General features: G+C 40.8%; 1 protein-coding gene across 2 annotated transcripts; it reads right to left on the reverse strand.

Moving 5' to 3' along the window:
- Positions 1-180: 180 nt before the first annotated feature.
- On the reverse strand, positions 181-22,380 carry LOC134542475 (D-3-phosphoglycerate dehydrogenase). Of its 2 annotated transcripts, none has more exons than XM_063386782.1 (9): positions 22,142-22,380; positions 12,979-13,130; positions 11,063-11,128; positions 9,976-10,129; positions 8,819-8,951; positions 7,903-8,009; positions 6,426-6,780; positions 4,382-4,597; positions 181-2,682 (listed from the first exon to the last, which is right to left on the reverse strand). In XM_063386782.1, exons 1-9 carry the CDS (start codon positions 22,274-22,276, stop codon positions 2,420-2,422), a joined length of 1,581 nt encoding a protein of 526 aa, XP_063242852.1. In that variant the 5' UTR covers positions 22,277-22,380; the 3' UTR covers positions 181-2,419. The 2 variants fall into 2 exon arrangements, with proteins under 2 accessions (XP_063242852.1, XP_063242853.1); XM_063386783.1 differs by having other exon boundaries at positions 2,576-2,714; positions 22,142-22,379.
- Between the last annotated feature and the right edge of the window lie 1,604 nt (positions 22,381-23,984).

Below are 23,984 nucleotides of genomic sequence, written 5' to 3' on the forward strand. Positions count from 1 at the left end.
CACCAACCTTAAAGGTTCCTTTCCAAAAATTTTCAAAATTTCCCATTGTGTTTCCTTTAAGTGAATACTCTCACCAATGTACTTCAGTTTATCAAAATCACTTAAACATCACTCAAAATAGTTGACCAAAATGTGGGCAACATACAATATACAATAATTATGCAATATTTCAGGATTTTTTTTTCTATTTTTTTTTTCCTTGTTGTTTCAAAATGTTTTTGTGGAATGTATCAGGGATTGAAGGGTGAAATTTTTGGGTAGAGTCGAGTCCCAGCCGAATTCAGTAATAATACCTTTGAGTCAAGTCCTCAAAAATCAAGTTGAGCTTGGGTATTTGCAGATGTTTTCTTTGAGGTGATATTAAACTAGGTGTTCAATACAAAAACAAAGCCATCCCTCATTTTGACTAGATAATCAAAGATGTGAAGATACGAGATCCATTACTAGTGTGTTGCTACGCGTGTTCCGAACATCGATACTATAGATAGATGCTTTATTATAAACAGCGTTCACTAAAGACGTTAAAGCGTTTATTTTTTAAAGTAAATCTTGCATTAAAAATCTTCTATTAAAAAATGTTTTTTCTCTCTCTAGTGTTCTGAAACATAAATATTAAATATATATGTATTATTCATATTATGTTTTCCACTGCATTGAACATAAATGCAAGGTTTCACTGTAGTGTTTGCAAAAAGGTGAAATATGATGTTATACTTGTTTCACATATCAAATGTATCAAGTTTTTAAAAAAAATAGAGTTGGGTCTCATCCCGTTGAATACAATATACTCTGCTTTCAATCAGAGTTGATCGGAAGCTATTTGCTTTGACTTGGCTCAAGTTTATGAATCTTGGTTGACATTTAGTAGATATTCATGTGCCATGGTAAAGAAGGTATTTCAAACAAACTTTCTATAGACAAAATTTTTTATTTACCAATACACATTTAGGTACACAACATTTGATATACTTTAACATTATTGTACAAAATCGTTATAAAAGTCATCAGTACTTCCAACTTGAAAACAGTCTGAAGACTGTAATTTCACATAAATGAGTCTGCCTTAAATGCAAGGCTACACAAAATCTAAATTAATGCAAAACTTGCATAATACTGTGCAAATTTTTATTAAAACTGTTTAACATAAAATTATGTTATGTTTATAAGAGTAAAGACTATGTTAAAACAAAGAAAATACTTTTAACTATCACATTTGTGCTTTGGCACCAATTTGAATGCAAAATCAGATTTGATGTTTATAAACATTTAGACACACTTGCTTCAATTAAGATATTTTAATAATCTAAAACAATCATAACGAAACTCTAACAATCATGCTTTTAAAATAAAATTCATAAACTTTAATTTCAAAGTAAAATTCAATTCTCATACATGCAATTTCACAAGAACATGGCTTAAACATAAAGTTTGAAGCAGACTGTTGTCATTATATGTAAAAACAAACAAATATGGAATCAGAATTTGTATTAAATATTTTCCTACACTATAGTGATACAGTCTTTAAAATAAAATGCCATCCCATTCCTCGACTATCGACGCAGTCTTCACGAGAAACAAAAACAGTTAACACACATTTACTTGATATTTATAGTAAATGAATAATGATCTGCACTTCAGTACCATGTACATATTTATGCTTTGTTTGTTTGCTGATTTTATATTTTTTCAGATTTGTCCAGCTTAGCTTTTCCATTATATGTAGAGACCTGAAAAATTCGCGGGTTTAATTTCGTGTTGTGCTAAAATTCAAATAATTATACCTTAAGTGCTGCTTCTGTCATTGGTTCAGTGTTAAATCTGGACGACTGAGGGCCAATTAGAGACCCTCGCTCATAGTAGCGTCGAATCACGGGCCACCCAGCAGTCGAGACAACTCGCGAGTCAGCAGCCAATGAACAGTTGGCATTTGCCCCGAGTGTGTAGAGGATATAGGAGTCTATCCTGGAGGTCATTGGAACCCGCGAATTTTTCCGGTCTCTAATTATATGGTATTTGAAGGACTAAAGCTCCCTTCCCTCTGAATCTTTTCCGACTGCAACTCACATGGGACACAATTGTGTTTCCCGGGAAGACCGGTAAGAGCAGCAGCACCTCAGGCGTGGAGACGCGGAGACGCGAAGCCCGTCCAGAAGGCGACGAGTTAACACACATTTACTTGGTATTTATGGTAAATGAATGATCTGCACTTCAGTACCTACCATGTACATATTTATGCTTTGTTAGTTTGCTGATTTTATATTTTTTTCAGATTTGTCCAGCTTAGCTTTTCCATTGTATGGTATTTGAAGGACTAAAGCTCCCTTTCCTCTAAATCTTTTCCGACTGCAACTCGCGTGGGACACAGTTGTGTTTATGTACGGGAAGTCTGGTGAAGGCAGAAGCGGAGACGTGAAGCCCGTCAGAAGGCGACGACCCCGGGCACGGAGGGGGCGGGCGAGCTCTCGGCCGTGCGCACCACGACCCACTGCCCCTCGCCGCCGGCCGCGGCGAGGCTGGTGACAGCCGCGCCCTGCGCGACCAGCGCGGCGACGATGGCGGCCAGGCTGCCGCGGTCCTTGCCGCGGAAGAGGAGGGAGTTGCCCCCCAGCAGCACGCCTCCCTGCTCGAAGCTGGCGCCGTCGATGGCCAGCAGGTACGGAGATCCGTCCGCCTTCACCGCCCCTGCGACACCACCGAGTCTCGTCACACAGTCCCTGATGAAAAAAAAAATTGGTAGTCTGTGAAGTCGGTTTGCGGACAATAGTTTACTGTGACAACGTCATAACAAAACATTGATGAAATGATTGCATACTTTTATGAATAAAATTGAATCATTTTTATTGAATTATCACTATTTTGTAGGGATACAAAGAGTGAAATGAAATCTACAATTTAATTGATAAATTTACTCTTATTTGCACTCATTAATTCAAATATGTTTATTACTTTAACAAACATATTATTTTAACTATAACTTTTATACATGTTAGCTATTTAACTTCTTCCAATCTGTGTTATTCTGTTAAGGATAGGACGATGATAGGAAAAGTAGGAAACGAATGGGAGTGTTTCAAGTTTAGTGTGCCTCGAAAAAGTCAAATCGATGGTTGTCCTAATCGAGTGGAAGAGAGATAGATGCGACGCAAGCGTACAATGAGCATAACTGGACACAGCGTAACGGGAAAATGTGCGTAATGATACAATGAGTTATCCTTTTTCGTGCATGCAGCCGGCCTTCATCGATTTATTAGACGCCACGTCAAAAAAATTCAATTTTGTGTTTATATTATTTCTTATACCCCTTAAAACGTTTGGAAACACCTCCCCTCCTTCTCCCCCTCCCCTTATTATTCACAATGGCGTAATTTGCACCATACATCCACCCTGAAGGTGGTTGTGACACAGTGTGTGTTATCAGCCTTGTCCATGAAGGTTGTTGAAATACTGTTTTTTATCTCTACTGATTGGGGGGGGGGGGGGGGGGGGGGGGGGGGGGAAAGCTAAATGTTGGTGGCTCTGTCATTCGCCCATCATAGAATCATCTTAAATATTGATTCATACTTTCAGGGTTTTTTTTTTTGTTGGGGGGATGAGGTTTTTTCCTTTATAGAATTATTATAGTGTTCATATTATTTTAGTGTCTCATGGCCACATACTGGATTATTTCTTCTATTTCCTCTTTTGGAGGAAAAACACCTACATCTAAGGCTTGAATCTAAACAAGTATTTTTTTTGTTTGTTTTAACAATCAGAATTCAACAAAATTTTGTTTGCAAAAAACCTTTTTCTTCTGGTAACTGGAGAACAAAATTAAGACTGGTGAATGAACTGAGCACGGAGGACAAGTGGGCAAGAAAGAGAAAAGTGATTACAAACATGACGAGCACCAATCAGCAATGGTGTGACCTCGATGTGACCTGCAGATGAAGCAATTGTAACCCGAGTAAGCACAAGACTTTTGTCTCAAGCAGTGGCAATAGTACTACTGTATATTTACTTCCTGGCTGACGTAGTAGCAGTGGCGTAGCAAGCGGGTGGCAGGGATGGCCCCCGCCAGGGGCGCAGGAGCAGGATGGGGGGGGGGGGGGGGGGGCGCTGCCGCGACGGTTTCGCTGTTACTGAACGCTCCACCCCTCTGTTTTAATGTTGTAATCCAAGAGGGGGTGCCATTATCAAGTCTGGCCAGGGGCGCCTGTCACCTTAGCTACGCCACTGCGTAGTAGACACCAAAATGTAATCCTGCGTTTGACGACGAGCTATGTGTGGAACTGTTGCCTCGCGTGCTCGTGGTTGGTCGTTGAAAGCTCAGTTCCTGGTGCACGCTGCGAGAGTGTACAGTCATGAGCGAGGCAGGGTTGTCACCTGCCCCGAGCGCTCGTACCTTGGACGCTGTGCGAGCCGACCTTCCCCAGGGAGACGCTCACTTGCAGGAGGGGCGCGGCGTCATGCTCGGAGTCATGCTTGGCGACCACCTCGATGCCCGCCTCCTTGGCCAGCGTGGGGGCGTTGATCATGTTGAGGCCGTTCTTGGTGTGGCCCGTGAGCATGCCCATCAGCACCGCGGTGCCCAGGAACTTCATGCCCCCCAGGGCTTCCCCTGCACAGCAGTGGCTCGATACACTGACACGAGATAACTACAAACACGATAACACATTCTTGCAAAGTTTCAATTCTATATTATTATTGACTTGATGTAAGTTTTTGGACACGCCATTGCTAAGCACTTTTTCTGTAGAAGAAAACTAAAAAATAAAAATAAATAAATAAACTTTTCTCTAAAGTTTTCTTCTACAGAAAAAGTGCTTAGCAATGGCGTATGTCCAAAAACTTACATCAAGTCATGCACTCCCATTGCATAAATCTTTCAAAGATAATATATTATTATTATTATTTGCTATAGACGTGCACAATACAATAATAGTCAAATTTTTGTACTTGTATTCCATTACATACCGAAATAAAATCAGGGAAGGATTGAGGCTGTGAGCTTGTTGCTGACACTTAAAAAAAACCATACATGTTACAATTTAATATTTTCAATTAATTTTTGCAATAGGCCCTCACTACTGATAGGTTGGCCACCCTCACACAAATAAATGATATCTCATCACTACCTACTTCCAACTTCCCAACTCTACATAAAAAAAAAAATTCAGTCTGGAAAAAAAAATTCTGCAAAATAAAACTTAGCCAAAAAGAATGGCACGTTGTGACGATTATGAAGGCAGTCTATTTTTTATTATTACTCCCGACTCTACTGCATCTTATTAGTTACCTCTGCTTTTTTCAGTTAATTTTTTTTTTGTTTTTTTGTTGTAAAGCATGATTATTGGGTTAGTAATTGTAAAATTATAATATACATAGTTTAAAGTTTAATAGGTTTTTCGTATTAGCCAACATTTTCGCTTATCCAACTTTCCACTGCACAGCAGTCTCAACAAAGCATTTGTAGGCTTTTTTGAACCATTCTTACTGCGGAGAAATGACTGACTAAGGTAGACTATGTATGCTTATGCTGTGGTGGTTGGCTTTTACTCTGTTACTGACATGAAAGCACAAGTGAAATATGTATTTTATACCTAGCCAGAAACAAAACCCAAGACTGTTGACCTGTCTGCTGGCATTCTGACCACTAGACCAAACTGTGAGTTTCCTGCATGTGCAAAGAATAACATTTAAGTTAGTTTTAATTATTTCCCAACTTTTTTGATTGATCCTACATGAAATCGTTTACCAAATGGGTAACATAAAGTTACCCCTCCCCAATGTTCATATCATAAATATGTTTATTATTGCTTTTTTTTTAATTATTGCACACCATTCCTTCATTCCCAGATATAAAATACATTTCTTTACAAAGCAAACCAAAGTCTGTCTGCCAATAGTTAAAACATTCCTAGAGAGCATCACTTTCAACCATCTCTTTGCTGCACTAAAAAAAAATTAGGATAACGCACCTTACCAAGATATTGTTTAGCGACTCATGTTAGGAAAAATGTTAGTTTTTACTATGATTTATTTTTAGTCTTTACAGTTGGAACACTTGACTTGTCCACCACTTAATAGGGCTATGACCTGCAAGTGTCGTTTCTACTGCAACCCTGAATTCAACAAACACTAGTTTAATAATTGAGTGGTTGCCACCTTTGATAATCTCATGCCTCGTCTGACTGTCAAAACATTTTTTTGCAAGACCCACTAACGTAAAAGTATTAAAAACATTACTGGTAAAAGAAGTGAGTAAATAAACATTAAAAAAACTCATTAAGCATGTTTATTATGTAAATAACCCCACAACAAATAAAATTTCAAAAACGTTATATTATTGATTCTACTTCTTATGCCCTAAAATGGTTGAATGCCCGGTTTGAAATGCTGTGCGACTTGGTACCAGGTTGCAACACTGTATGGAATGCATGCCTCACCTGAAGTTCTGATCTCGATGAGTGTATCCGGGATGACTCCTTTCACAAGCTTGGAGAGGATCCTGCCCAGCTCCTTGGCGAGGCGGATCCAGGCGTCGCTGGCGGGAGATGCGGCCGCGGCGAGGACGGGGGCGTTGACGGCGCCCGTGACGCGGTACTCGGAGCTGCAGCCGGCGGCCAGGGCGACGAACTGCTCCGCCACCTCGACGGCCACCCGGCGCTGGGCCTCGGCCGTGCTGGCCCCCAGGTGCGGCGTGGCCACCACCTTGGGGTGCCTGATGAGCTCCCGGGTCACCTCCCCCTGGGGCGGCTCCTCCGCGAACACGTCCAGGCCCGCTCCTCCGCACCGGCCCGACTGCACGGGGACACCAGCGGCTCAGTCTCTCGCGGCCTTGCGCGGATACAGGCCTCCGAACCACTCGGGTTCCGACTCCGAGTCATGACCGGGTGCTGGGATCGAAACCCACAACCAGGGCCACTGACAGAAACTAAGGACATAAGGGTGCCTTCCCCATTACCTAATGTACAATTTTTTAAAACCCACAATTAAAAAAACTTAAAGACTGCAAACATTAACACTGCCACTATAAACTAGTAACGTGTCCGTCCATCTCGGTTCCCGCATTTTCTTGGCAAATTAATCGGCACCGAGCAACTTAAATATAAGTTATCTAATCCTGGTACGGGTACCACGGAGAGCATAACAGCTAAACCATTCCCCGGAGAAAATACAAGACTTCCGGTAAGAACACCGTGGTAGGCTATATAGCCTCTAAAAAAATTTGTCCAAAGCTGATTTTTTTGCAAAGTGGTAAAATATACTATGCTTAATAACATACCGAAAGATTACCGCTGTAGACCTTGTGGGTATCACCGAAAACATGCAGTTGGGTTCTAAATAATAGCTTCTTGACCGCACCACAGTATTGCATTCCATAAATGTTATTATAATAAACCAAACCACAATTAACTACGAACATTTTTCTACGTGATAAAATTGAAAAACATTTCAATAAGTTTTACTATGGAAAATATTCAATAATATTAGGGAAAATGATTATTTAGATTTACCAGGAATGAAAATGTATATGTACTACATAAATATGAAGAGCCAGATGTGAAAATTGCTTCAATAAACATTGTTGCCTATTTTGAAAGCTTTAAATTGGTATATTTGTTGACAGTCTAGTACAAGTGTTCCGAACTGCTTAGTGTGCATACTATGGCTCCTAAGAAACAAAAGTTTTTTATATATGGAAAATTATCCCAGACCTGAACTTTCGTACAATGGCAGAATCAACATTTCTCAGTAGCATATCAAAAGTTTACCACCGCAAACCTTGTGCGTTACGCCGAAAAGGTGCATTTAAGTTCTGAATGATAATTTATTTATCGACAACATTTTTAACATTGTAACATTTAGCAAGGAAAGAGAGAGTAGTGAAGTACTACCATCAGGAGAGTGCTGGAGTGTTACCTTGAGCGCCGCAAGGAGAGCAGCCTCATCCACGATGCCCCCTCGAGCCACGTTCACCACGCGGACTCCTGACTTGCACTTCGACAGCACCGTCTCGTTTATCAGGTCTGCAACATGCACGGCACGGGGTCAGCTGAGGGAACCACCACACGCTACGTTGTGCCGCAGAATACTGAACCGAGATTTCGCTCTGGCAAACAAAGCCCAGCTATGCCACAGAAACTGAAATGCATCATCATTGTAACAAGCATTATCAAGCTCAACAGAACATTGAGCAAGTCCTCCACCAATTACTTTATTTTGGATTGCTCTACTTGTATTTTTGCTTTGTCCGTTACACAGAGGTGCTAAAAATTCTTTACGTTGGTTACGTCACATTAAATCTTAACACACTGAACAATGTTTTAATGTAGGTACTCTTGTTAGTGTCTGAAAGAGTTTCATTTTGGCTAAGTGTTGAAGCAAATGTAATTTAGCATGGACCAAATGAATCATGGAACTATGTATAACATATGTTGGTTTTATTAAAAATCTTGGCTCCTCTTTTGATTGGTGAGCAATTTCAAGAGGAGACCAAAAATAAATGAACTTTTTAGCAACACAAAAGAACTTAGTCAAAACTGCTACATTGCAAATAGTATTTTGCTGGCTCAACTTCTGAACCAAATAAATTTTAAAAAGACTTCTAACAATTGGTTTAGCGGTTGAGTACAGTCCTAACAGACTAGTCAGATTCTGTTTAATAAATTAGTAAACAAGCCTGCCAGCATAAATTTCAGAAGTTCATCAAACATCTGTTCTTTTTAGGAATGAGTGAGTGACCCCTCTGTCTCCAGTTGGGCAGCTGCTCTTGACTCTGAATTTGAAAATTGCTGTCTTATCACTAAACACTGTGGATATGATTAACAAGGCTTACTTCTAGTCTGTGGTATCAGAGGTGTGTGGACCGTGATGAAGTCTGCAAGTGGCCATATTTCTTCCAACTCCATTTTCTCCACATTGAAGGCCTTTGCATCGCTTGCTGACACAAGTGGGTCAAAACCAATTACCTATAAAAAAAAATAATACAACACTGTTTTAGTAAAATTATTTAAACTTGAAAAAATGTGCTTATAATAAGAGTAGCTAACTGTGGCTGAACTAAATTTAATCCCATCAAAACTGAATACTCACCCCATGCATCAAAAATGTGTTAAACTTTCACACACTGTCTCTATTCTTATATGGTTTTTGGTAATTGGGCACAGCTCATGTCTCATACAGACACTCATTAAGTGTTTCTATTTTGCAAATATCCTGTTCTGTGACATCACTGTTACCTCAGCAGTCTTCCTCTACTCCTCTTAGAATTCAGAACATGTTTACAATTACTTTTAATTCAAGGCTTCAGAGGACAATGTATGATGAATGATGCAGAACTTTAGTCTGAAAGACTACAAGAAATATTAATGGGGTATTGTTACAAATAACATTTATGAAACTGTTAATAAGAGCTTGTCTATTTTTTAGAGCAGCGAAATGGCTGAAACTGCTTTTTCTTTTTATAGATATTAGGTAATGAAAATTTTGGAACAGAAGATTATGCATCCTTAATATTTGGTGCCAAGTGAATAATGGAAAAAAAAATGATCACACTATCACATTATGCTTATTCAATACGGAACATCCCCCCCCCCCCGATCTCATGCTATGCTGCATCACTCATCACTGATTACCTTCCACGTGGTAATAATAATTGCCTGCTTTTAATTCACTCCAGTTGTCTGGTGATGTTGCTAACCTCAGTCCTCACCCTACTATTTCTTCAGAACACTATTGTCCCAGACTGTTAACAAAGATATTGACTGAAGACCACTCAGGAAATTTCCAATATGATACCTACCTGCATTACGATTTTCCACCCGCCAAGTTGTTTGATGCGGAGGGTTATCAGAGTTAAGCGACTGCTCTATGAACCCTTCCCAGGGAGGTGGTATTCTCCCTGATCCATCAGGATTTGTTCCACTCCCTTCTTCCCCTGCCAAGGGAGGGGAAATTGAAACTGACAACACCCGGCTCTCCTGCGATCCTCACCCTCATGCCGTAGGACTGCATCCGCGCGGCGACCTCCCGGCCGATCCTGCCGAGGCCCAGCACGGCCAGTGTCTTGCCCGACAGCTCGAAGCCCGCGAACAACTTGCGGTCCCACCGGCCGTCCTTCAGCGACATGCAGGCCTCCGTCACATTCCTGCACACACAGTGCGGGGGGTCAGGGTCCACACCGCCATCCCCGGCTGGTTCGCTCCTGTATCTGCAGATGTGGAGTGACTGACAGACATCACTCATGGCCAATGGGCGTCGCAACCGGGAGGGGGGGGGGACACACGTCCCCCCCCAATAATAAAAGTCTTCAATTTCGTCCCCTCCAATAATATATTTAGTTTCGTAGTTATATTAAAAATATGATTTCTGTGATACAACCTATATGTTGCGCACGGTGCATTTAGTCCAATCGTGGTAATGAGAGCACTTTTTAATTCGATCTTTGTATAAAATAAAAATCAGGTCCGACACCGAATACAAATATGTTAACTGTGTTTTTACAAATTTGTTCTCTGAAAATATTTTTTATAAAAAATCAATTATATATTGCAACCAACTATAATTAGAATATTTAGGAAAGAAAAATGCCTAAAAACCACCTTTTTGCACCTTCAAACCCCAAATTTTCCCGGGGGAGGACCCCCGGACCACCCACTTTTTTCCAGGAGATGGAAATTCCTCAACACTAAATCAATTGAAGTCCCCCCCAAAAAATATATCCTTGCAACGCCCATGCATGGCCAATGGTTTCCTCAGGATTTTTCTACACTCCCCCTTCTCCCCCCATGCAAGAATTTCTTCATTGCATCTCATCTTTTGGGAATTTCACCACAAAGAGATGAAGCCCTTTTTTTAAGTTGCCAAATCAAGATCAAAAAGCTGTACTTCAATCTATTAACCCAACAACATTGTGAAATCCCAAAATTTGTGAATGACTTACGGGAGATTCATAGCTATAACAAATCTGAACAGTTAAAGAAGCAAAGAAACGTGATCAAATTAGCTTATTGCATAAACATAGTCAAAGAATCTATCTGTTAGCTTAACCAAATTAAGTTTAGTTCAGCTGAACGCTTACCTCGCCAGGTTTGCAATCAGTGCACACGTCAGCTCGCAGGCACTTATCGAATTTCCTCCAGGAGCACTGAAACAAATTAAAGAATTCTCTGATTGACCTATAAATTGTACTGACTTTCAATCTAACAGTTATCAATGCAGCTAGCAAATTTAAGACAGCAGCCTGAAATGCAAGAGTTTCAACGTGCACATTTTCAGTCCTATGTCCAGGAAGGTGTCCGAGTAACCATTATGACACCTGGGACCAGCAGAAAGTTGAATAGCCAATAGCCAGTCCCTGGCGGTAATGGGACTTACTCAGGGTCACTAGATTGTTTTTCACCATCACTGATTACACGCCCCATCTCTCAGGGCTGACGGTGTATATACAAATTACAGAATCTTGATTTTGAACCATTGGTTCCACTTTCAGAGTTGGATTTCATGTGTGACATCTGTGGACTGTAGAAGTTTCAACTTCATAATAATGTATTAAAACAGGGAAATCTTTGTAAGTTGCTCTGCCAATGATACGAAAAAAAAGTTTATGCATAGGAACAAATATGGAAATTTTTAAATATGTATAGGTACTGTTATGTAAAGTAACCTACGTTCATGATTTTCAGTAGGAGTTTGCTCTGCTCAAGCTTGTAGATATTTTATGTACCTACAATTAATTCAAAATACATACATAACATACTGTTACGAACGTGAGCAAGGCCGGGACACGTGCAGGTGCAGAGTTGGCTGGCGAATGCCGCAACATGATATGCGCCGCGCGCGCCTGGATGATAACAAGGATTGTCGCTTTCCCCCCTCCTTCACAAAACTTCCCGCGCGGCGCCCTGCCTTTGACACGTAACTGAAACCTGACAGCTGCGGAGTTAAGCGAGCCGCCGACACGTGTTTCGAGAGATTTCTGCCGTCGTGTCGGCGCGGAATGACGCGACTGGCGCCGGCCGCGCTCTTGAGTTCCAGAAATGGCGACTGATATATAAAAAGAGGACGTCGGCCTCAGCAAGGAAGCAAGTAGAGAGAGTTCAGGCTGGAGCTTTCACGCGGCGGAGTTTCCGGGGCGATAGTGCCGCGGGTGCGGCAGAGTGGCGAAGTCCTTGGACGAAGGTTCCAGGGCAGGGAGTGAGTTCAGTTCAGAGTGAAGTCGGGAGCTTTTCCGGGCGATAGAACGGCGAAGTCCCTGGACGAAGGTTCCAGGGCGAAGAGTTCAGTTCCGGGCGATAGTGTCGCGGGCGATGCGGAGTTCCGAGCGAAGTTCCGAGCGAGGCGTCGAGTGGGATCTCGGCGAAGGGGAAGTGCGACGGCGGCGGCGGCGGCGGCGGCGGTGTGTGGCGACGGAATACCACGACCCACGAGGGGTGCTGCGGAGAGAGGTGCGGCTATGCGAGGTGTGCGGTGTGTAAAATAACAAATGACTGAGGAAGCAACATTTTTAAGTACAGTTGATTAATTGGCATTTTTAGATTATTTGCTAGTAATGTAAATAGTGGCAATAAATAAAACTGTGTGTGATAAAAATCTTTAATTGGGCTATCCTTTACGAACCCGCGGTAAATCGTAACAATACATATTATAAACATCATCCTTTGTGGAGCTAACAACATAAATTGCTTTCTAGTACCTACTTGACTCATAAGTAGTGCAAAGCTTTCACACTGACAATTATGTACATACTGCCTTTCATTTTTTAAATTAAACTTTTTCTTGTAATGTGTGCAAGGTAATGATTAAAGAAATTAATTTTATCCACTGAACCATCAGGCATATTAAATATAATAATATTAAAATATTTTTTATACTTTCTGAATCCTGTAGTGTACAGAATTTGAGTTTTAATGTTAGGTTCTGCATACCTACTGTATAATGCAGCACACACCTATCGCACTGAAGTTACCCACCACTCGCAAGCTTTCGAATGCTTACTTGAGAACTATGACGCCCTTCTTCGTAGCAGCGTTGATGTCTATGTTGTCCACCCCTGTGCCGGCGCGTCCAATCACTTTCAGCGAGGAGGCAGACGCGATGACGTCTGCAGTGACCTTCGTCTCGGACCTTACGATCAGCCCTTCGTAGTTCTGAAAAATAACAGCAAATAAATTACAGGAGCTCAGGCTAAAGGTGCACATAATGTTCAACCAGTTCCTCTACCTGTATCTAATATTCTACTTTTAATTAATAGAACCGATAAAGTGGAAGGTCTTTAATCCGGCATTCAATGGTTCGGCACTTTCATTAATCCGGCACCAATCAAGCCGGTCGCTTTCAGTTTTTTATTTTTTTATTACGGCTGTTGGACTTTGGTCTTGAGGTCTCACTACCACGATACCGGTGTCTAGTTCACTCGAAATTTATTGTTTCAGTTGGTTTTGAATTTCTAGTGGGTAAATTTCCGTAACCATTTTTAAGAAGAGATCTGAATCACAGAACCACGTGATATCGATAACCAGGGTCGTAGATCCCGGGGGGGGGGGGGGGGGGGGTTAGGGCCACCCCCTGGAATTAATAAGCACCTCACTAAAAAAAAGTAGGGGGGGGGGGTTTGCCTGCCCTTAAAAAAGCTTGATTGTGAAACTGTTTTGATGTCAAAACTATGTCTTATGGAAAATGTTCTGTATATTTTTAAGTTTTCTGCTTATTGCATGCATGTAGGCCAAAACACGGGCAGTATACAACATACAAGCACCGTATACAGAGATGCCAAACTCTCGGGTTGCCCCCCCCCCCCCCCCCCCCCCCTTTTCCCAACCAGCCTTTAGACCCTACAGATTTAAGCCCCTTTCAATAACGCTCGTGTGTGTGTCTTTTTTTATATATATAGATTATTACAACTTGTTTTAAAAAATACGAAAATTATTTATTCCTTATTGCGTACCTATCCAGTTCACATCAAAGTTTGACCTAGTAAAAAGTTATTCTAACAGCATTTTATGTAACGGGTCTCTAGGATTACAGCCTTTAGAACTTAAAAAATTTCTTTCAATTGGCGGCAACTACAAGTCCGTGACGAAAATATATATATTTTTAACTTTTTTTCCCATAAATCAATTAAAGTTCTTTTTAAAAGATAACACGCAATTAAAGTTCTTTTTAAAAGATAACAAAAGACATTTTGGATTTAAAAAAAACTTACATCAACAAGGTGTTTGGCCATTTACATAATCATTCTCAACATGCATCACAGCCTTTGTTGTATGTGATCCCAGGTGTTGTAACAGCTCAAAATAACGTACTGTATTCGAGATATGGATCATTTTGACGTGACGTCTAATAAATCGATGAACGCCGGCTGCATGCACGAAAAAGTTCCCGTAACGCACATTGTCCCGTTACGCTCATTGGGGGAACAACCATCGATTTGACTTTTTCGAGGCACATTAAACTTTAAACACTCCCATTCGTAACCTATTTTTCCTATCATCGTCCTATCATCGTCCTATCATTAACAGAATAACACAGATTGGAAGAAGTTAAATAACAAACATGAATAAAAGTTATAGTTAAAATAATCTCTTAGTTAAAGTAATAAACATATTTGAATTAATGAGTACAAATAAAAGTAAATTTATCAATTAAATTGTAGATTTCATTTCATACCTTCTTTGTATCCATACAAAATAGTGATAATTCAATAAAAATGATTCAATTTTATTTATAAAAGTATGCAATCATTTCATCAATGTTTTGTTATGATGTTTTCACGTTAAACTATCGTCCGTAAACCGACTTTACAGACAACCAATTTTTTTCATAACTGAAGGTAAGCGATGTGTCTCCCGCTATCCCTTCCCCTACACCCGCCACTGCGTGTATAAACAAATTAATCCTCAAATGCAAGTGTTGCGACAGTATCCAGCGGGAATGGGGAGTTGTCTAACAAATGACGCCAGCCTGGTGAAGCTATGCACTAGACGGGCCCTGGGAAGGCAGCCAGCAGCTGGGCCGACCTTCTGACCTTGCAGCGAGGAACAAGTTGCTGCCAAGGTCACGCCACTTGAAACCGGTCAACTGGAACTAGCTGGCAACGGTGGCGCGCGCACCGACTCCTGCGTCCTGCCGCCAGATCTACACTTGGCCGCGACTCTCAGGCGCTGAGAAGCATCGAGTGAAGCACTGCAAAGATTTTTTTAAGGATGCTGTTTTTATGCTTACGTGTACCTCGTGCATGTTTGAGCACGTGTGCTACTTGGGCACAGGCCCAAGCAGCAGAGGCGGCAAATTAAATGGGAACAGCATTGCACGTTAAAACTTTTCTTCTTTCGTTAAAAAATAAATAAATAAAAAATAATTAATGTTTCAATTCACTGTAGTAGCTAATTGTCAACAAATCTTAATTGATGAACTGAGTAACGTTTTATGAGTAATTTGACTGTTTGTTTGTAATGATTATGTTTCATAGGTAGAGACCTGCAAAATTCGCTGATTCATTCCGTGATAGGCTATTGGCTTACTGTTCATCTGGACGAATTTAAACCAGTTATAAACCCTCAAATAAAGAAGGATCGAATCACAGACAAACCAGCTGAGACGACTTACAAGTCGGCAGCCAATGAACTTGCGTTATTTGCCCGAGTGTACAGGGGTATGTGCAGTCTATCCTGAAGGCCATCGAAACCGCGAATTTTGCAGGTCTCTACTCATATGTTCAAAAAGTACGAGGACACAATTTAAATGCCAACATGAGATTACATCCCAGAAATATTAGGAGCATGGATGAAATAAAAACAAGGCTTGAAAACGAAACAGTGGGAAAGTATGTTTGAGATTTTTAAAAAAAAAGCAATGCAAATACAGAGTTGCATAAAGTAATTAAATTCAAAGAAAAGCATTCGTCTGAAAGAATGCTAGAAGGAAAGGAGTTTACATTAAAACCAGGAAAGGAGATCGATAAATGTATTGAAGCAAAGTTTGAAGAATGGAGAAGCCTTGGCAGTTCGCCTAACTAACAATGGCTTTGTGTTTATCAACAAGCTTTTAAACGTGTATTGTGTTTGCAACATTAAGTCATTTTCCGATACGTAAATATTTTTTAACATTGCCGCAATGGTTTATTGCTTAAGGAAGGTGGCCATCTGTTTCCGGAGGCCAGTCCACAATCCCATAGTTGATTTCAACACCAATTGCATAAAAAGTAATGTTATCAGTTGTTTACTGGTGGTTACTGCTTAGAATAATAGTTGGTGCTTTCGTAGAAAACACGATTTCGTAATGTTATACGTGCACAAGAACGAAAGTTTAGTTTGTTCAGCTATGGAAATATAAATCATGTGTCAGCTGGGAGATAGTCATGCCATTATGTAGACCTAGTATTAAGAAATGGAAACAAGGTGAGAGGTCACATCTTTCATCACTTATTTGTCTCTGTTCACTTATCTATAGGACTGCATATATCCAGTTACTCAACTTACGGTATCCAAGTGCCAGTTCTTATCACACCAGTGTTTCCATGGCAGAGATAAGTGACCCTGCTACTAGTCAAAACTAGTTACTGACCAACAAGCCAGCTGGGTTAGCAACTGACACGATAGTCTTATAGTCTTTTTTCCAGCAGCGGCGGTTATAGACTTTGCGGAGCCCTGGACTTTTTACTTTTATGGAGGGCCTCCCCCGGAAAGTTAGTAAAATTAACTATTTCAAACAAAATTTTGAGCCAACCTGAAACTTAAATTTCGCGATGGCTTTGCTAATTTATATTAATAAATTGTTCCTGACAAATCGGTTTTATAAAATCTTACCATCTAATTCCGGTGGAATCGCATACGTGGCGATAAAATAATACGATATCATGAACTGAAATGTGTATTGACCAGCACTTTAGTTTAGGTGGTAATAACATTTTAATTTTCCAGTTCCCATCAATGTCCATATTTTAAAAAGAACACTAAACAAACAAATAAAATAGAAATTAAAAACATCGGCGCGGGGCTCCGCCCATCCTTGCAGCCGCCTCTGATCTTCAGCTTCACAATGCGATTATTCACATTTATGACAAGTATACTTATCAATATACGTGCGCACTTACACATATTTCATTCCTCATTGCACTATTTAGCAATTATTCTTTACAATGTGTGTATGTAACAGAAACAGTTCAAATTGGTGTTATGAACATATGTAATTATTGCCCAACATAATTCATTTCAGAATATATGCATGTTATTTATTTCTATTCAAAAGTTAATAAACATCACACTATGTTTGAAAGCCCCATGTAAAATTAATAACAACTTACAAACTATAAATTCCTGAACACACCCATACCAAAAGTGGGACTGAAACCAATTACCCAAAACCTAATGATATCAGAGTCAGTGACTTCTGTATTACCGAGAATGGTTAAAGGAGAGATATTGCTTGGTTGACTGGTCAAGGAAAGCATACTAATAGCCACGCCCCCCAGGTCTGACATGTAACTATTTGATGTTCGTAACCACTGAACCAATGATGATGTTACGAGTGGGAAAACATGTTTGGAAAGGATAGCCCAATTCATTTAATACAGTTTTATTTATTAACTATAGTTTAACGTATTAATTAAATTACTACACTTAAAATGTCTGCCCACTAATCAATCGCTCTTTCATTCAGTCTACAGTTGACTCTCCCCACTGGATCTCGGCTCGACAGTGGCTCGCACCTCTGTCCCAAGGACGGATGAGACGTTCTGTTTCCGTATTTCCTTTTCAAAAGAGCGATGATGGCTGAAACGCTTTGTTTCCGGGATGATCTTTAGGCATGAAACACCTGGTGCAGATTCTTAAAAGCACTCGAGGGACTCCGCTTAGCACCTTTTAATCTTCGTTCCTCCGCCACGAGGTTGTAAACGGTCACCGCCAGTGGCGTAGCTAAGGTGACTGGCGCCCCCTCTTGGATTAAAACAGAGGGTGGGGGGGGGAGCGTTCAGTAACCGCGAAACCGTCGCGGCAGCGCCCCCCCCCCCCCCCCCCCCTACCATTGCTCAGGCGCCCCTAGCGGGAGGCCATCCCTGTCACCCGCTTGCTGCGCCGCAGCCCCCGTGCACCCAGAGGAGACCGGGCCGGCTATGTGTGTCAGCCGAGAGCAACGACACTGCGCCGCGAGGTCAGCTGACCGCCGACCTGGTTGGGCGCCCCACATGCCGTCAGCTGCCGCAACTCGGCGGGGCTTGCTCCGGAGCTGCCCAGCTGCGGCGTCGCGCTTCGTGTCCGCTGCCGGCTCTTTACATTCTCGTTATTACTACTGCTACTTAAGATAGCAGCGACCGATACGAAGCGGACAAGGCAAATTTAATACACAGTACAGATTTTCAGCCCTGACGGACGCCCGCGGAAGACAGTTTGTTACTGTGTGAGAAGGCACGTCACTAGAGACGAGAAAAATTCGCGAGTTCAATGACCTCCAGGATAGACTTCATGATCCTCTGCCTACTTGGAAAAACGGCGCCGGTTCATTGGGTGCTGAATTTTGAGGCGTCTCAAGTGGGTAGCTTGTGGTTGGATATCTTTTTTGATTTATTGTCTCTAATTGGCCAAGAGTCCTACATATTAACAGTGAACCAATAGCAGAAGCAGCATAACGGTATAATTATTTGAATTTCAGCATATCACGAAATGAACCCGCGAATTTTTCCTGTCTCTACACGTCACCTATGGTTACTACTCCAGGCCCATATGTAGGGAATGGAAAATTTCGCTGTTTTAGTGACCTCTCGAATAAGACTCCACGATCCCCTACACACTCGGGAAAATACCACGTGATCACTGGCTACTGACTTGTGAGGCCTGCCCGCTAGGATGCTTGCGATTCGTTACTTCTTTGGCTGAAGGTATTTCGTTGGGCTCAAAGTCCTCCAGATAAACTGTGAGCCACTAACAGAAGCAATATGAAGGTGCATGTGTTTGGATTCTAGCGTAACGCGAAATGAATAAAGGAATTTTTTCCGGTCTCTGCCCATATGTCAGCGTGTTAGTGTCAATGATAATGTAAGTTCTTTTAAAAAAAAAAGTTCACATTTTAATTTTTTTTCATTTTTATTACAAAATCTCTCCTACCCAAGTAAAAAAAAATTGTCTCCGCAAATGTAATTCATTGGCTATGTTTATGTGGCACAGTTGTACACCAGCAAAAATAATCCTGATATTTTCTAAGTCTGCGCCTACTTAGTTAGGCCGGGTTTATAAACTGCGCAAGAACGCAAGTAATGCAAAAAGTTCAATAGCGACTTCACATACCCGTTCATAAACTACGCAAGACGCAAAAATGCAACGCAAACATCGGCCAACTTCCAACATCTTGCGTCACGGCTTGAGTTTCCGACGGCTATACTTTCTTGAAGTGATGAGTTCCGAAAACATTTTTCAAGACGCAGATTAATGTGCATAGAAAGCCGCGATGTTTTTTTTTTTTTTTTTTTTTTTTTTAACTATAAACGTAAATTTGAAACTTGTTAAACATGTCAAAAATGAAAAAAAAAATAACACTTTTTAAATCAATTAATTTTGTTTTCGTGAAATACAATATTCATCAAATCATTAAAAGAAGCACGGGTGAAAAGTTTGTTTTATACATTTTTTCTGCAACTTGGGTGCTTTATAAACGATTGTGATTATTTATTTTTGCGTTGGTTGCGTTGTTGCGTAGTTTATAAGCACTGCCTTAAAACGCCTATGGCGCCACAGGTTACAGTCGTGCGGGAGAGTTGGGTAGCAGAACCTTTCTTCAGCTCATATGTAATTCATTAAAAAATTTAAAACTTCTTTTTCATTTTATCTACTTTAGATCAGATTACTACCTATATAAATTGTATACATATATGTAAGCCTATTATATCAATTCGCCTACGTCATCCTATGCGTGTGTATTTCACGTAAACAAATGAGCACCGGTGGGTTAAAGATCATCTACAAAACAAACGGCGACCCTGAAAAACGAAGTGAATTCGCGCGGCGCTGCTGTTCCGAGGCCACAAAGCACGTTGACTTCCGGCGTCGCGTCGTATCCGCGTGATCTTGACGTGACCCTGTCGGGGTGGGGCGCTACGTCACACCCCAAGGTCAACCCGCCGTACTAACCACACGTGCGTCGCCAGGCCTTGAACGGCACAGCGCGGGATAAACAGTCGCTGCGTGCGCTTGGCGGTCGTTTTGAGAAGCCGCCAAGGCGTGGAAATATACAGTTCTGGCATTCGTAAAATTTAAACTACAATTCTGAAGCTTCGAAAATGGATGAAATTGCTTCACAAAAGTAGTTTGATCCATTTGTAGGAGCTCATGCTGGAATCACAACAACGCGAAGGCCGTGATGCCACGAACGCGAATATTTTTCTAACCACATCCGTGATGTCAACAAGACTTAAATTAAATGTCAGAATTTTGTTTTCGAAAAATGGTTAAAATGATGCGTTTGTATATATTTAATGTTTTATTTTCTTAATTTACCTGTGAAATCCCTGAAAAATATTTTTCAATTGAATGTTATAGCATATTACAAGTAAACACTGAACAATTTCTCTTTAAAAAAAACACAGGCGTAATTGACTGTTCTATGTTTGTTGCGTATGTAATGACTGGAAACATTGTATATTCAATAGTTTGTTTTATCTAGTTGCGCGGGTCAGAACCGCATGTCCAAAATAACGCGATATTTTACTGTTGCGTCGCAGCCTACGCATCGCGCTGTCGTGATTACATCACAAGTTGACTGGTAATTCACCAACGGTAACAGCATAAAACAGGCCAAGTAGAGTCGTGAAAGTTTTTCTGAGAAGCTATTTTTGATTTTAAGTAGGGTAGAGGGGAAATATACTCCAATTTTAAGGCCTGGAATACCGTAACAATATCCAAAAGGAATGCAATTATTGATCAAGTTCTCCAACGTCGCTTGGTAAACAAATTAGATCAACTTTCACGCAGGAAAGTTGCTCTTCTTGGGGTCGGCTTTCTTAAGTTGAAACTGCGCATGCGTTATTGCGTTTCAACGCGGACTGACTTCGGCTGGGGCTGGTTGCACGACCAGAATGCATTTGGTGGTGGAGTGGGCACAGCCAGCAAAACACCCACCGCCTTCGCGGAAACGTAGGCTAAAAACTACCGTAACTCGTTACACGAGTAGTTGGATGCTTACCACCTAATTACGAGGTCTTCGATTGAACCCCATCGCCGACTGACCGTGGACCTAAGTTCTGGAGTTTTAACTAGTCCCATTATCACTGATACTCCACTGCCATACATATATATCTCTCGTGGATTCGTGAAGCTAGCCAGAAACAGAGCCGTAGCTAGGAAAGTACGTATCAACCCTATATAGCTCATTAATCGGAGTTCGGAGGTTGGATTCGCTCATTTTATGAGCATCGAGATGATTATCTAGAAAGGGCATTTACCCTGCGACGTAACACCTTGACCTAGCATACCTGCTGATTTTTCCTAACTTACGTGTTCCAGAACTCCTCGCACTAAATTAGGCTCAACCTACAAAGCCACGAAGAATGTTAACAGAAATTGTGGTTTAATCATGTTACCAAGTTGTAAATGAAATAAATACACTTGTGAGTTATAAACCAAGGAAGCGTAGCTCTTGTTCAATCAGTAGTAACTCGTTACATTGAAGGTCATAGAGGTTAACGCACCGTACACCGGGCTCGTCTTGACACGTTTCTGGAGTAGAAACTTCTGCGGTCATTTCAACTATTCACTTAAACACATAACCTACAAAGAATATTTCTTATTCATTTTCATTCAATAAACCTCTCTTGTTTATTCAACTGTCCAAAGGCGCACAATATCCGAGACAACTAACTTATGCTGTTCTTCCACTGTAGGCCCTTTTAGTCACAAATCATTCCTGTTAATAAAAATAATCATTAATGCCAGCAAATTACCTAGAATTCCGTAAAAGTAGAAAATATATGTGATACCTAGCCCAGTAGGTTTTCCAGGTGCCTTTCCTCATTCCAAGGCGGCAATCAGATGTTCGAATCCTGTTTAGGGCCTAATTTTTGATGAATGAAGGCCCGTTTGTCTGTATGTACACATTGATTACACCCTACTCAAAGTAAAGCATGCATACAGTACCCACCTGTTGAGAGAATTATAAAAATGGTCGTCCTTACCTTGATCTCTTTCACCAGGTCATCTTTGCTGAGGCGGTACTTGCAGGTCGCCTCTATGCCGTGCTCCTGAAGCAGCCTGACGCATGCGTCATCAACGGGGTCGCTGATCAAGACTTTTCTCAGAAGCACCGACATGTTCTCCACCACAATTCAATACCGGCTAAATTCGCGGCGGGAGACGTTCCAAACTGCTTGCCCGAGGACGCTCCAAGCTTGTTTTTATAACGCTTCTCTTTTGTCGCTCCGCTCCCCTCCTGCGTCAACGAAACCAGGGAGGGTAAAACAGTTCCCCCTTCGCCCCTCCGCTTATGAGAATTACCCAACCCAACATCCGATGCCACTGACAAACAACTTCTAAGCTATCAACAGTTAGCTCATTTTTCCTCTTCTTTTTTCCAAGGTGTGGATAAAAAAAATTCGCTTCGTAAACAACGGCTGAAGTGTTTACTTCTCAAATAATTGGCCTTGAAGGTGTTTGTTTAACATTTCACTGGTTTAACTAAGCAACTTGTTTTCCAAGTCGAGCATCGTCATGATGAAATATTACTACGTTGTTTTTATTAAGGGTTTATACATTGAGTTCACTGATAAAAAAATGGTCTCATAATCTCTTACTTATGTAAACGTGAAGTGGCAGGATTATCATTAGGATGATAGTCTAAGCTTACCGAATCAATTGAGACAAAAATATACTTTTGTTTTTAAGATAAACTAAGCAAAGCATAGCACATACTGTCGACTTTCCAGTCTGAAGATGACTGCTCGATACTCGCGAGAGAGCACGGCGACGCCAGACTACAATGCGATGGTTCTCCGTTGCCTTCCGCAGCATGGAGGTGAGCACCTACTCCTGGACACGGGACGAATATTTTCCACAAGTTAAAAATCTTCGCGGTCGGGAATCGAACCCAGGACCTTTGCCTCGCCAACCAGGAGCTCTGACCACTTTTTTGTTACTTAAAAATGTAGTTTTTTTTATCACCAACGAGCCAAACATTGTTATATTTTACAGTTTTAACTTACTTTAATTATTTTTGTGATTAATTAATAGGAAACAAATTTACACCCATGCGTTATCTGGGACTCGAATCCAGAATCCATTGAACCGAAAGCCGGCGTGTATCCAACTACGGGGCTCCTGGTGCAGGAGTCGGAATGAGGTGCCGAGGTGCCAACCGACCTTTGACGTAACGGCGGCCATCTTGGATGGAATATGAAGGAAAATTAACTATGTATTGTAATGTCAGTAAAGTAATTACGATTATTTCTTTCATGATAAAACTAAACTTGATCGTAGATTTGGTCTATAACACTTTAATTTTGATTAGCTTCATGGGAATTCACAGTCTATTTCTCTTAAATAAAATACCCAGATAGATTATTTTCATGTGGGCGTTTATAAGTGAAGTTAATTCCATTATTGGTATAGTGTTATGTATTATCATAATGAGTATTCTGGTGCAGAGAACCTTTATTCCGTTATAAGATTGCAGATACGTTGTTCAGAAGCGTGACACTCATCAAAAATGGGTGCGTGTACTTATGTACGCGCATTATAGGTTATATTTACTTGGTGTAGTAAAAAAATAACTTTACTGTTGCACGCAAATAATTAATATAATAAAATAATAAACGGACTCGGGTGATACAAGTATGAATGGGAAAATATAAATTAAATCAAATAAAAAATTTAAAATAATTCCCAGTATTCAATATTAATATAAACATGTGTAGGAATACAATTAATTATTTAATTTACGAAAATAATCTGTACAAATTTTAATAAATAATGAAAATCAATAAATACGCTGAATGTTTATTCTAAGTAATAATTGTAATTATT

The sequence above is a fragment of the Bacillus rossius genome (assembly GCF_032445375.1).
Source record: "Bacillus rossius redtenbacheri isolate Brsri chromosome 4 unlocalized genomic scaffold, Brsri_v3 Brsri_v3_scf4_2, whole genome shotgun sequence".
Classification (NCBI taxonomy): Eukaryota; Metazoa; Arthropoda; class Insecta; order Phasmatodea; family Bacillidae; genus Bacillus; species Bacillus rossius.